Source organism: Halichoeres trimaculatus, unplaced genomic scaffold (assembly GCF_033239565.1).
Source record: "Halichoeres trimaculatus isolate MK-OKI-2021-1 unplaced genomic scaffold, fHalTri1.1 fHalTri1_scaffold_13, whole genome shotgun sequence".
In the NCBI taxonomy this organism is placed as follows: domain Eukaryota; kingdom Metazoa; phylum Chordata; class Actinopteri; order Labriformes; family Labridae; genus Halichoeres; species Halichoeres trimaculatus.
Genome location: NW_027437191.1, coordinates 31,623,935 through 31,639,020, shown reverse-complemented (window position 1 = coordinate 31,639,020; position 15,086 = coordinate 31,623,935). Strand labels below are relative to the sequence as shown.

Below are 15,086 nucleotides of genomic sequence, written 5' to 3'. Positions count from 1 at the left end.
GGAAAGTAACGAAAAGCTTCCTCTGGGCGGCTCCCAAAACTGACTGGATGTGACTCATGTGAGTGGCACTTAAAGGTTGTCATCTGCCACTCAGCATGAGATGGCACTTTGAGTCAGACAGTTTCACAGTTACCTGCTCATCACTTATATGTAAGTTTACACACTATCAGAGAAACAAAATCTACCTTTAGAGGGATCTCGTTAACTTCCCTTGCTTTGCTATTTTCACTTTTGTAAATAATCCAAACTCTTCTCCCCACACTCAGGAGTAAAACTAAGTGTTCATATCTCTTAAATGAACATTTGTTGAAGTGAGAAGCAGCAAAAATGATCTCACTTCACCAAATCCTACGCACAAGAGCAGAACTAGAGAGGCACAGCGTAAAACACTTTAACACCAAACTTGTGGCACCACGACTGAAAGCTAAAGGTCTCACAGCTCTGAGAGGAAATATCGATCAGTGTCAGCTTCACCTGATCGCAGCAAATCCTTTCACACATTGTGCATGAACGGCAAAAGCAGCTGGATAAAAATGATAAAATCGAGGCACAAATTTGAAAATTTCGTATTTGTAATTCTAATCAGATGCAAACTGCAACACTTAGAGCTTAAGTGCTCGACAAAATCTATTTCACAATCACTACTGTGTGATTACACCATCCAAAATGGGTTTCTCCTCCCCAAAGGACTCATTCAAAGGATAAGTTAAGAACCCATTCATTAAAATCACAATAAAAGCTTGGTGGCTCCTTTTATTCTGGCTAAGCTATGCAGCCCTTGATATGCCACAAATAAGGTCAAAGTCATGCATCAAATATGATTTCAAGCCATTGCTAGGACCATGACTAGAGAAGTTTTGTAGGGAAAATGTGTTTTCATGGAGAAGCTAGAAATAAATGTCAGAAGAGAGGCTGGATTACGTGTTTCAATAGAAATGTATGTCAATTAGCTTTGATACAGTCATGGAAAAACTATTAGACCACTTTTGTTTTCTTCAATTTCCTGTTCAGTTTGATGTACGGTACAACTTAAGGTAAATTTGTTTGGACAAATAAAATTACACCAACAAAAAAAGCTCATAAGACTGATATTAAAGGGCTGGCTCGCCACTTTCTGTGGTTTTCTTGATAATAACCAAAATCACTGAGGTTCTTACATAAAAAGCCGTAGCATTGTGCTGCCAAAAACAGAGTTTTCATGTTTTTTTCTGTCTGTTTTAGAGAGAGGAGTTAGTACTTGATAGCACAACCATTATTTCTGATGACTTCAGCCATGCGTCTTGTCACAGCAGCTCATTCCTGCTGCAAACATTCAAACAGATCTGCTTTGTTTTTGGTCTTGTGGTTCTTCATTTGACGTTTGATGATGTTCCACAGGTTTTTAGTTGGATTAAGATCTGGAGATTGAGCTGGCCAAGGCAGGGTTCAAATGTTCAGGTTCTTCATCCAGGCTTTAACTGACCTCGCTGTGTGTTGTTGGAAAATCCAGTTGTTTGAGTCAGGAAAGAGTTTTCCAGGTAAGAGAAGAAGACAATTTTCAAGAGTCGTCCTGTACATGACCTGGTTCCACCCAGACTGAGGAGCCGTTTATATGACAACGGTTTTAGGGCGAAAGGCGAACCTTTTTGTTGTGTTTCAGCCTCGCATTAACACGGACCGACCTAAAACGCAATCTTTTGAAAACGGCCTCCAGAGTGGGATTTTTCTGAAACACTGCCAACACTGTTGCCGTGTAAACATTAAGCCGGCATTTTCAGTGGAAATGCTGACGTCACACTCTGCTTCACACAAGCACAACCAACAGGACTGGAGTATTGTTGTTACGATCATCCCAAACTACCGTGCTGTGCTTGTGCTGCTCAATCTGCTATATCTTTCAACAAAATGAGCATCTGTTGCTCCACTTTTGCACTTTGTATTCCCAAATACACCAGATGAACAGTTCAACTTTACTTCTGGACAAGACAGTTATAGCGCCAACTACAGGCCTGGCATGCTTACTACAGTGTTTCAGTCCCTCTGCGTTTCCGTGTATACGCTGATTTTTTTCACTGCATTTCAGCGTTTTCAGATGAAACGCAGTTGTGTAAACGGGACCTGAAACAACTCCAACCGATCCACCCCCATGTTTTACTGTAGGGGTCAGACAGTCTGGTTTGGAGGCTTCTCCAGGCTTCCTCCTAACCAGGAAGTTGGCTGGAGTGGACATTAACTCCAAACTGGATCCATCCCTGAAGAGAACCTTCACCCAATCATCAACAGTCCAATCCTTGATCCCTAGCAAAGAGTAACCAGGTCTTCCTCTGCCTCTCATTGATGAAGGGCTTCTGTGCCCTGTGTGGCTTCAAAAAGTCAGTTACAAACTTTCCTCAAACGGTTCCCACTCATTTTAAGGTCCCTGGAGGTCTGATAACAATTCCTGACACAGGAACGGGTAGATTGCCTCAACCAGTTGGCAGTTTGGTGGTACCATGTTGGGCTTGCTTTGTCTTGGAGATCTTCAGTTTTTTGGCTTCCTGTCTCTTGTTCAGGCCAATTTCCAGCAGTGCCAAGATGGCTGCCTTTGTGGTTTCACGTAATTCTTTTGTTTAAGGAAAAATGTGAGAGCTGGCGACTTCTGAGATGAGCTACAGCTTGAATGTTAGCATGAAACCACTCTTGGCCTTTGCGTGTGCAGAGCTGCTTATGATATGAAATGGCCTTTTATAAACCCTGGGAATACAATAGAGCTTATCATGTAATCAGCTCCATTGCCAGACATTAAAATGAACAAGAAATTGAAGAAAACAAGGGTGGTTAAATATTTTTTCCATGACTGTATGTCAGTTTGCTTTGGTATATTTCACCCATGTTCACCATCCGTTGTGTGTTTCGATCCCTCACCTTAGCTGAGGTTTCAAACCAGCCTAGAAAGCCGGTCTCTCTGCAGAAATTGTCCATTAGGGCTGTGCTGTTGGAGATGTCTTTCTTCTGGTCGCATTTATTAGCCAGCAGCACAGACGGGATGGGGTTGCCATTCGCCAGCTTCACCTTGCTGTCCAGGTCGTGCTTCCACTTAGCCACCGCTTCGAATGTGGAGCCCCGTGTCACATCGAACACTACAAACGCCCCCACGGCCTCTTTGTAGTACACTCGTGTCATGTTGCCGAATCGCTCCTGACCTGCGGGGCACAGAGTGGAAAGCAACAGTGAATATTTGCATTTTTTACTGAACATTTAAAAAAACAGAGCATGGAGAGTTATCAGAGAGCAGATCTGCTTTTCTGAAGCCACATAGCAAAATACGCTCAGCAGTTTTCTTCCTGGAAATGTAGCCCAAAAATGATGATCTTATTTGACCTACTTTTCCAGTGCAGAGAAAAAGGCAGAAGTAATCTGCCGTCATAGTAAGCCCATTCTCTGAACTCATCCTGTGAGAAAATCTGAGGTGATGTTACACAAAGGCAAAGCAAGGGGAATTACCAACAGAGCAGAGGGTGTCACCATCAATCTGAGAAGCCTCCTGTTTCATTAAACCAGTCCATATCACTCCTTTCACTGAAATCATCCATTTTTCTGCATTTATAGGTCTTTTACTTTTTGTATTTAATGAAAGATTGAGTTTTTTTGTGCCAGTGCTTCATGCAGTGAAGTAAAATGAGGGAACAGACTCCTGAGGTGAGAGATAAGGAACATGGTCTATTATACCTTCCAGTCTACCCGAGTCACATCTGTGAGCATAAATGTGCACTGATGCGTGCAGCACAGGATTTCAACAGAGGAAGTGAATCTATGGTTCAACTGGTGGAATGTATCACCAGCAACACAGGGTTTACACGCCATGTGTTACTGCTGTTAAAGCTCTATTTTCAAATGTGACTGAAATCACAGGAAGTAGTCTGGCCCCTGCTTATAATGAGGCAAACCACCTTCTGTTAGAGATAGACCAAAGTGTTTTTTTCAGGGCCGATACTGATACCAATTTTCAAAGGTCAAAGAAGCCAATAACCGATATTTTTGGGGTTGAAGTTTTATTTTCAAATATGACTGAAACCACAGGAAGTAGCCTGGCCCCTGTCTACAATAAGGAAAACCATCTTTATTAGAGATAAAGTGATGTGATTTTTTTAGGACCGATACCAACGTTGATTATCAGTAGTCAAAGAAGCCGATAACCAACATTTTGGGGCCGATATTCATTTATCGCTATTGAAGCTTTATTTTCAAATTTGACTAGAATCACAGGAAGTAGTCTGGCCCCTGTTTATAATGAGGGGAACCACCTTCTGTTGGAGATACACCAATATGTTTTTTTCAGGGCCGATAGTGACACCGATTATTAGCAGTCAAGGAAGCCGATAACTGATATTTGGGGCCGATATTCATTTGCAGTAAAAGTAAAAAAAATATTGATTTCAAAATTTGGGGTAATATGAACTCCAACACTTAGGGCCAATCTCAATTGTTAACATTACCCCTTTGTCTTGGCCCACAGTTTTAAGGGCCAAGGGGAGAGGGGTTAAAAACAAAAAAAGGACGTTTCTTAGAAACAAAACACCACTTAATCCCTGCTATATATGACCTCTTGAAGCTTGCTGACTGTCGTAGGCAGAGGGATGCACCGATATGAAAATTTTGGCCGATACTATATCTAATATTTATATTGCTGTCATGGCTGATAACCGATATTTACCAATATCAATATTGGTAAAACGGAAAAACCATCTGAGATTATCACTGCAAAAAAAAAGAAATCTTATGAAGTGTTTTTGTCTTATTTTCAGTAAAAAAATGACTTTTTAGACTTGACCTGTCCAGAAAAATGTCTTGTTTCAGGTAACTGAAAGACACAAATAAGGATTCTTGACCCAAGTATCCCTTATTTTTAGTCAGAAAACAGCTAACATTAGCAGTCAACCCCTCACAAAAAATTGACAGGGTTAGCTAAGAAGTGTTGCAAAACTTATGCTAACATTTTACTGCATTGTGACAATGACTGCAAGTATATATATATATATATATATATATATATATACCACAATAATATTATTTGGGTCTAGAAAGATTGTCAAGATGCTCTGAAAAATGGCTGGCAAGTAAGTATCGGCCCACTTTTGCTCATCGGCCAATGCTGATATGTTCAGAAAATGACCAACATCTGATGATACCGATATTATATATATACCCTGCATCTGTTTTTGATCAAAAAACAGACAAAATGTACTTTTTTGATCACATTCATCTTGGGCGCTACATCCTTTGATCCTTTCCATGGTCGTCTTTTCTCACAATTGCACCGCTCTTTCTCTCTGAATTACCTCACATCATCTCAGGTTGTTTTTGTTCCGTTTGTTTTTTTGTTTGTTTTTTATGTTGTTTTTTTTTTTTTTAACCGGATATTGATATCTGTAAATATCTGTTATCGGCCATAACAACAATATTTATATCGGGTATCGCTATCAGCCAAAATTTTTCGTATCAGTGCATCCCTACACAGAAGTAATGAGACAGTTAAGCTGCGAAAAGTGGACATTGAGCAAATGTTAAGCTAACGTTAAGCTAGCGTTACGGTTACAAAAGCTACATAATATAACTTCTGTAACTTTAATGTTTGCCTTTCGTAGCTAATGCAGCTCCTGAATGCAGCTTATCTGTCCACTCATGAAATGCAGCCCATCATACCAGTCTGACTTCAGTGTAGCTATCATTAGCTGTAGCTAATGCTATAGCAGCGTTAGCTAGATCATTATAACGAACGATTTCAAAATAAAACCAACAGTTCAAAACATGGCTATTACTAATGTGGAGTAGCAAATATTGGAAATCTGATACATAAAAATCAGTATCATGGGAATTTCGTCAAACTCTTTAGTTTCAAGGGGGCAAGGAGAGTTGGGACACATGTGCGCGCCCAAAACCAAGTGCTAAAGGGTAGAATTGGGATTGGCCTTTAGTCAAGTTTTCCAAAAAATGTCTCTGTGTGTCACCAATCAGATGGAACTGTGGGTAGGACAATGCTAGGTACATTGTTTTATAATAAAACAAGTCAGAAAATGTCATTATGTGTAAACTTAGAAATAAAGGATCAGTGTAAGCGTAATTATCGGTCTTTATTGTCCAGATCCCCACAATTCTACACAGTAAGAGTGAAAAATAGTTTACTTTAATGCCTCATAATTAAAACATTTCTTGGTTTTGACAGAATTACCACTGACTTTGAGATTTTACTTTTAATGTAATCAATAAGTTGTTTTTTATGTTAACTTATTGTCAGCCTCAAGAAATAAAACATGTTGTTACAAACATGTGGCTGAGATCTGAAGATACTTTCTGATGATTTTGATTTAATATAATCACATTAATGTGTGCAAAGTTTTCAGGGACAGAACTCTGAGTCCAGATGAAACAGGAATCTGTTTGAGGTTAAAACTGAGGGTGCTCTGTACGTCATGGAAAAAAGAGGCTGCTTTAAACTTTTCAAAAGGCCTTGTTCCACATTTTGCTGGTATTGTGTCATGTAGTGTGGGACTTGTTTTGGCCTGGTCTTCATCTTGTCACAGCCTAGATACACTCTGGCCTTGTTCTGTCTTCTTCGTGGCTTTATCTTGATTAACTTTGTCTTGGCCACCACTCCCTCCGTCACAGACGATTGGCATCAAGTTGTGGTTTTGGTTTCAACCTGCAACACATTCATTTCCCTTTGAAAGCTCGTTCACGTTGCTCAGACGCCGTTTATGAAACAACTCCAGGCTTGCAAAGACTTAAGGTGGTATTTAAAGGATTTAGCACATATCTTTCCTACATTAATCCAATCAAAGAGAGCCTGAGGGCAGGTGTAATTGTTAAATGTATTAAAAAGTTAACTAAGAACTGAGTCACAGACCAGAACACAAACCAAGAAAAGCGTTTGAGGAACTGCGAGCCCTGCTTCTCTAAGCTGACTTTCACTTTGCTGCAGCGACTTATCCGACCGCGCAGGGAAGTGGAGTGATGGGCGCAGTGCGGGTGTGAGCCGGAGAGTGAATACACTGTGGGGCCCACAGGCCTGACAGTAATTGCTCATAATTGAGAGTCTAATTTTAGCCGATGTAACCCCAGGTGAATTCACCAGAGACACGACACAGTGGGATAAGGAGACCATAGACAGAAATAAGGCTTTCATTTCCAGGCCTTGAAGAGCGATTACATCAGGAGAGTGGAGGAGAAGGCAGAATATAGAAAGAAAATGACTGACTTGATAATTCTTTGGCCATTTTGAGCGCTATTTAAAGGTCCAACGAAGCACATAATCATTTTCCAGCGTTTATATAGGAGTGTGACATTCACAGTTAGCTCCGTCAGCTGTTAGCTTCCTGTATGACGCCGTAATGATGGTTACACAGCTGCCATTTTCCCTGTTGTTTCCCACTCAGGGTGGGAAAGTTAGATCAAATAAAATAGATTTTTAAAAGAAGAAGAAATGTGGAGAGAAATGATGCTATGTTTAAGCTAAATTAGCTTCTGTCGCGTTTACACTGCAAAAAACTGAAATTTTACCAAGGGTTTTTGTCTTACTTTCAGTAGAAAATGACTTTTTAGACTTGACTAATCCAGAAAAATGTCTTGTTTTAGGTAATCAAAACACAAAAACTAGGGATACTTGACCCAAGTATCCCTAGTTTTTAGTCGGATAACAGCTAACATTAGCAGTCAACCCCTAACTAAAAATGACAGGGTTAGCTAAGAAGCAGGGCTTGACGTTGACATTCACACCCGCCAACCCGCCAAATGCGGGTTAATTCCAGCTGTGGCGGGTAACATCGTCACTCCTACTAGCCACTTTGGCGGGTTGAATCATTTATTTGTAGTTTTTTGAAACAGTATCTGAAATACTAAACCCATTGAAATATGAGACTACGGCACTACAACTCCCATGAGCACTGCCTGCACACAGTGCTAGCTCATTGGGCTATTCGCCAAGTCTTTTGCTGACGTAAGTGCTGAGATGCGCTCATTAATCTTCAGACTCCGGCTCGGACACTGATGTTAAGCCCCTGTTTAGCTGTTTTACGACACGATGAGAACTAGAGTCTTATTTAGCGGTGTTTTTGTGTGAAAGTAACACGCTGAAAATTCTCTAAATAAAGCTTGAATGCAGACCGATATCAGATTTTTTCAGTGGGAGTCAGTTTATTTGTGTTTTTGGTCAAGTAAAATATGGCCCCGTCTGAGTGCAGAGGAAACCGGCAGAGGAGCAGGGAGGGGGTGTTTGGTGCGAGCGCTCTGGGCTTCTGCTGCACAAAAACACTGCTGTAGGGGTAATTTCTGCCCTAAACCTTGTGATAGGACCCAACTTGTTCCATCCCGGAGTATCACTTTAAACTCACACTGCACCGATCTCAAGAGCAGGGGAGGGGAGGAGAGGAGCGCACAGTGAGAAGAGAAACTTGTCACAGATATGAGAAGCTGAAGGAACAATATTTAAAGCTCCTAATGTGAAAATACTGTAAACAAACCAAATTTTTCTAAATAAGACTTATAGTCCAGTGTGACTTATATATGTTGTATATGTATGCATAAATATTTATCTCCAACCTTCACAACTTTCATTAAATGCAATAATAAACTACTTATTTTATAACTTTGTCTTAATGGACTGCACACTTTCATATTAAAGAAGCACAACCCTCCACACCATTGTTTCAAAAGGGAATAATTGATAATGACCTGTGGCATTAAACATGTATTTAGTCTTTATTTGAGTGTAAACAGGGCTCATTTACATTTAAAAAGGTTGTAAATTTAGATTAAGTTAACTTTAGCATTTCAATTATCCAACAACAACATTGTGGCTAGTGAAAATGCTGAGTGGCTAGTAACTCTGGGAAACCACTAACCACAGTGGACGGTGAGCAAAAATGTCAAGCCGTGGTAAGAAGTGTTGCAAAACTTATGCTAACATTTTGCTGCATTGCACAATAAAAAAGTAAAGGTATAGCTATATTACCCGCAAATTAATGCTAGCTAGCAATTGACTTTTTAGCTTACGTAATGACTGCAAGTAATAACAGGTTTGATATTCTGCACTCTAACAGCAGTCATCCATTGTTGCCAAATTTTGGATGTTTAGTTGTTAGCAGTCCAACATAGTAAGAAGCTAACACATGGTAGTTTGAGCAGCTAGCAGCATGCTACCTTCCTAATCTGAGTATGATATTGAAGTAATTCACCACCTTGAAATGTGACAAAGAAAAAAAATTGAGGCTAGTTTGTGTGTGTGACACAAGCTAGCAGCCTGCAGCTAACTTAGCCATTGTCGCAATATTAGCCAAAAGGCAAGCGTCTCGCCAGGAAGTGGACTAAAGACTCCAACAGGACACATATTTCAACAAAGATTGTTATTTTTTACACTATACTTATGACTCTTAGAGGTGAAATGACTAAAAGACATTTCTACAAAAAAAGGTGAAATTGAAAAACATATCTGCCAGAAAACACAATGTAACACACAAGACTGAAGAATTATGAATAATAAATAGTTGTCGGCGCTTTAGTCACATGCTTCACAGAAACTAATGAAAATATGATCTTTCATCAAGTCTAGGAACAGAAAACAAACAAGTCAATAAACTCTGATGTTTTAGTGACAACATGTCACTGTCTGGATATTCCAGCACAGCCTGCCTCAATACTGATGTTGATGTTAACCTCAATACTCCTCGGAGACTTGCAGGGTTTGATTGTATCTGTCAATATCACTGATTGTAGCTGCGAGAGTACACACATGCATTCTCATTCTGCTGCAGTTCAAAGCGAGCATGAGAATGAGGAAGAAAGGTGATTTTAGGGACTTTGAACGTGGCATGGTTGTTGGTCTGAGTATTTCAGAAACTGCTGATCTACTGGGATTTTAACCCACAACCATCTCTAGGGTTTACAGAGAATGGTCCCAAAAAGAGAAAATATCCAGTGAGCAGCAGTTCTGTGGGACAAAATGCCTTGTTGATGCCATAGGTCAGAGGAGAATGGACAGACTGGTTGGAGCTGATAGAAAGGCAACAGTAACTCAAATAACCACTGGTTACAACCGAGGTCTGCAGAAGAGCATCTCTGAACACACAACACGTCCAACCTTGAGGCAGATGGGCTACAGCAGCAGAAGACCACACCGGGTGACCCTCCTGTCAGCTAAGAACAGGAAACTGAGGCTACAATTCACACAGCAACACCAAAACTGGACAATAGAAGATTGGAAAAACGTTGCCTGGTCTGATGAGTCTGGATTTCTGCTCCACATTCAGATGGTAGGGTCAGAATTTGGCCTCAACAACATGAAAGAATGGATCCATCCTGCCTTGTATCAATGGTTCAGGCTGCTGCTGCTGGTGTAATGGTGTGGGGGAGATTTTCTTGGCTCACTTTGGGCCCCTTAGTACCAACTGAGCATGGTTTAAAGTCCACAGATAAAAAAAGGGAAAAAAAGAGAAAAAAAGAAAAACACGGGGGGACAAAAGATAAAAAAGAAAGAAAAAAAGAGGAAAAAAAAGAAAAAAGGGAAAAAAGAAGAAAAAAGAAAAAAAAGAGAAAAAAGGGAAAAAAAGAAAAAAAGGGAAAAAAAGAAAAAAAAAAAGGAAAAAAAAGAAAAAAGAGAAAAAAGAAAAAAAAGAAAAAAAAGAAAAAAAAGGGAAAAAAAGAAAAAAAAATCCACAGCCTACCTGAGTATTGTTGCTGACCATGTCCATCCCTTTATGAGCACAGTGTACCCATCTTCTGATGGCTACTTCCAGCAGGATAATGCTCCATGTCATAAAGCTGGAATCATCTCAGACTGCTTTCTTCAACATGACAATGAGTTCCCTGTACTCAAATGTCCTCCACAGTCCCCAGATCTCAATCCAATAGAGCACCTTTGGGATGTGGTGGAACGGGAGATTCTCATCATGGATGTTCAGACGACAAATCTGCAGCAACTGTGTGATGCTATCATGTCAATATGGACCAAACTCTCTGAGGAATGTTTCCAGGACCTTGTTGAATCTATGCCACCAAGGATTAAGGCAGCTCTGAAGGTAAAAGGGGGCCAACCTGGAACTAGCAAGGTCTACCTGAACATTTTTTAGTGAATAGGGAGATAGTGATAGAAAACGATCTACACAGCCTAACTGAGCAGAGAAAAGATATAAGTTATAACTTAACCAGCTACATTTAGTTTGCGAAAGTCTACTAGCTTAACGCTAAAGTCAATGGAAAATCCTGTTGACAGGCTAACGCAATTAGCACCTTGACTACCTTACTGTCTATGAACTTATTTAACTTTCACAGATACAAAAAAAAATCAAATTTAAACTTAGTTAAGAGATATATCATTAAAAAATTTGACACCATTATTTTCACCTTTACTGCAAATGAATATCGGCACCGAAGACCGGTTATCGGCCTCCTTGAGTACGAATAATTGGTATCTGTATCGGCCCTGAAAAAAACATATCGGTCTATCTCTAAACTTGAGAAGAGATTTATCCATTTTAGTCAAAATTAAGTCATAAACTTCTCTGTAGATTTAGTTAACGTATTTTTGTTAAACTTCTGTCAGAGCTGTTAATATCAGCTACATTGGAGACAAAGGTTGACAGTCACAGATTTATACTTTTTCTTGTTTTCCCTTTTTCTTTCCCATTCAAACCCTTTCTGATCTCATGAATTCATGCTAAAAACACTAATGAGTGTCATATGCTGCTAACCCAATCAGCGTAAAGCACAGGAATGGACTGAGCCGCCTGAACAATGGAGTATTTACACGCTGAATGCCGCTGAGGAGCATGAGACTGCAGGAGAGAACAAAGGCGTGTGCTGCTGCCTCCAGCGCTCAACATGCCTCCAAACCAAAGGAAAGCTCATCTGAATCCAACAAACGCAGCGTTTCAGAGGCTTTGAACTGGGACATAGAGGTTTAGATTACAACAGCCAGGAGCAGCAGTGTGTGACCTTAAGGACAGTGGTGCATTCTGGGTATAAAGACATGAAAACTTCAGGAATGTGCAGAGACAGATCCGCCTGATGAAAGGGGAACTGTTTGGATTCAGCCGCTGTATCATCTCTGTTTGTTGTGTGGGAGAAACAGAAAGAAAAACTCTCATCATTATCCACAGCCCTGGCAACCCCGGTTTCCTCTCCGGTCGTACATACTGCTATCATGTGGGCGGGTTACCATGGAAACTGTCCAAGCCAGACACGGCAGTAGCAACAGCAGCAGTCTCCGTCTGTTGTTAGGAGGCAACTGGCTGTGAAAGTTCCCCACACGCCCTCTTAACAACCCAGATCAAGCCCTGCGCAGGGTGCAGCCGAGGAGCTGCGGACAACACATGACCGGCACGTTCAAATTCCACAGGGCAGCATGTGAGGAGTGACTTTCTGCGGCTTACGCCTGAGCACAACCTGAGTCCAGGGAAAATCCTCTAACCTTATGTGCTGTTACCTTTGTTTTCCCCTCACCGTAAACTGAAAAGTTTGCTGGATCATGATCAGTGTAAGCTGCAGCACAAGGTTGAAGGAGTTAAGTTCACAAAAAACATATTCATGGAGGAATCTTAGGTATGACATCTGCACGTGACCGTAACTGCTGTGGAGAATCTGTGTGAGTCCTGTAACAACCAGTAGCAAATAAAGCTACAGCATAAAATTCTTCAACCGGTTTCAGTACACTGCAAAAAATGAGTTTTTATCAAGTGTTGTTGTCTTATTTTAAAATAAAAATAGTCTTAAAATACTTCATATGGCTACATCCAACTTATAAGTCCAGAAAAATGTCTTCTTTTTTCAAGGTATTCAAAGACAAATATGGGGTCTGAATTGCTTGGAACAAGAGAAAAAAAATGCACAAAAATTTACTTAGTGCAAGAAATTCAGACCTCATTTTTGTCTTTAAATAACTTGAATTAAGACATTTTTTCTGAACTAGTCAGGTGAATGTGGCTAACATAAAATCTAAAAAGACATTTTCAACTGAAAATAAGAAAAAAACACTTGATAAGATTTTTTAAAATTATTTTGTGTATCTTTAGTAAAACTGTTAATTTGGTTGATAATACATTCCTTTTTTCTTTTTTTTTTCAATTTAACATATCAATATGTCCTTATTTAAACTTGCAATGCTGTGTTCATGTCCAGCATGGAAACTCCACTACTCTTCCACTCCCTCACAGTGACAAAACTGCAAAAAACTAAAATCTTATCAAGTGTTTCTGTCTTTAATTTAAGTATAAATTTTCTGTTCATGCTTCATTTGAGCCACATTCAACCGATCAGTCCAGAAAAAGTCTTTATTTTCAAGTTGTTTAAGGACAAAAATGAGGTCAGAATTGGTTTTAACAAGTCAAATTAATCTCCCAATTAAAGAGAAGATTGTGCTTAAAACTAGAATTTTTTTTTTTTTATTGTTGTAAGAAATTCAGACCTAATTTTTGTCTTTAAATTACTTAAAATAATACATTTTTCTGCACTGGTCAGGTGAAGCTGGCTCATAAGTCTACAAAGACATTTTCAACTGAAAATGTTATTTGTCACGTTGATTTCTTTTTCCTTGTTTTGTTGCTGTTTACTGTTTTATATTGATGCAGACATAGCATTAACACAACATTTGTTCATTTTCACTTTATTGTGTATATTAGTATTTGTGTTCAAAGTGACTGAAATAAACTAAACTAAACTGAACTTAACTAAATTAAAATAGGACAAAAACACATAAAAAGATTTTTCTTTTTTTTTTTTTTACAGTGAACTCAACACTACACATTTTTTGGTATTTTTATGTGTTTTGGTGGTATTAATATTAATTTGTTTAAAAATATATATATATTTTTTTTTTTTCATTTTTTTTTTTTTCTCCTTATATAACCTTTCAATGCTGTGTTCATGTCCAGCATGGAAAATCACCAACTCTTCCACTTCCTCACAGAAAAATGTCAAAATGAGGTCTGATTTGCTTGTTATAAGTAAAAAATACTCTGCCAGTGGATCAAGAAAAATATTCTTGTCTAGTTTCTTAAAATGACAATAATGTCTCCATACAAGTTACTTTTCTCTTGTTCCATTGGCAGGTTTTTTTCACTTGTTACAGCAATTCAGACCTCATTTTGTCTTTTAATAACTCGAAATAGCTCACATTTAGTCTAAAAAGACATTTTCTACTGAAAATAAGACAAAAACACTTGATAAGACTTTGTTTTTTTCCAGTGAAGAATTTAGGTAGCTTAACATGGGGCCATTTGATTTTTCCACGGACACTGAATATATTCAACAAAATCTACAACTTTTAAAAGCGTAAAATATTTGAGACTCAAAACACAAGATATTGGAGGAAACAACATAAATTACTTTAATCTGGGTGTTGGGAAGTGAAGATGTGCTCTCCACTGGGTAATAAATGGTTTCATAAGCATCAGAATCATGGGAACCATAAGCTCGAGCCTTTCAGTCACCTGACCTCAGCCCACTCCAACACAACTACGAGGTTTGGGAGTGAATTTTAAAGCACAAACAGCAGCAGGGTCAGATAAAGGAACGTTTCCAGTAGAGATAATTGGACTTATAAATATCCAAAGAACGCTCTTCCAGCTGCTGAGTCACTATGTTGTTTTTTTTTTCTTCCCATTTGTCATTTGCTTCATGTTGTTTTCCCGCTGGGACTTCACTATGTGCTCACTGTTAGCACAAACCGTTTCTCCTCCCATGTTTAACTCCTCGACATGTCTCAGCATCAACTTTTATATGAACAGTGCTAATTGCAGAGTGGAGAAAAACTGTTTTTCTTCAGTATTTGTCACGCAGAGCCTAGACAGTCTCTTGATCTATCGAACCAACTGAAACAATATTGTAAATGTCACAGTGACGTCTGGCTGTTCCAAGTTATTTAAAGGTCCTATATTATGCAAAAATCACTTCATTAAGTCTTTTTGTGAAATTTGTGGGTCTGTGGCTTTCCTCCCAGCCCACAAAATGTGATATTTAATGACAAAAACTGTACTTAGTAGAGCTTGTGAATATAAAATCCTGACCTAAAACGAGCTGTTTGGATTTTGGGGATTTGCCGACGTCAGCAGTTCCCTTTTTTGACCAATCAGGAGCAAGTC

At 39.2% G+C, this 15,086-nt stretch overlaps 1 protein-coding gene across 1 annotated transcript in view; it reads right to left on the bottom strand.

Annotated features, from left to right (window-relative positions):
• Positions 1 to 15,086, bottom strand: part of rab32a (RAB32a, member RAS oncogene family) — a 30,760-nt gene that overhangs the window by 4,594 nt on the left and 11,080 nt on the right. The window contains exon 2 of the mRNA XM_074684713.1: positions 2,884 to 3,161. Within this exon, the coding sequence (XP_074540814.1) occupies positions 2,884 to 3,161 (278 nt within the window). The remainder of the gene's footprint in view (positions 1 to 2,883; positions 3,162 to 15,086) is intronic.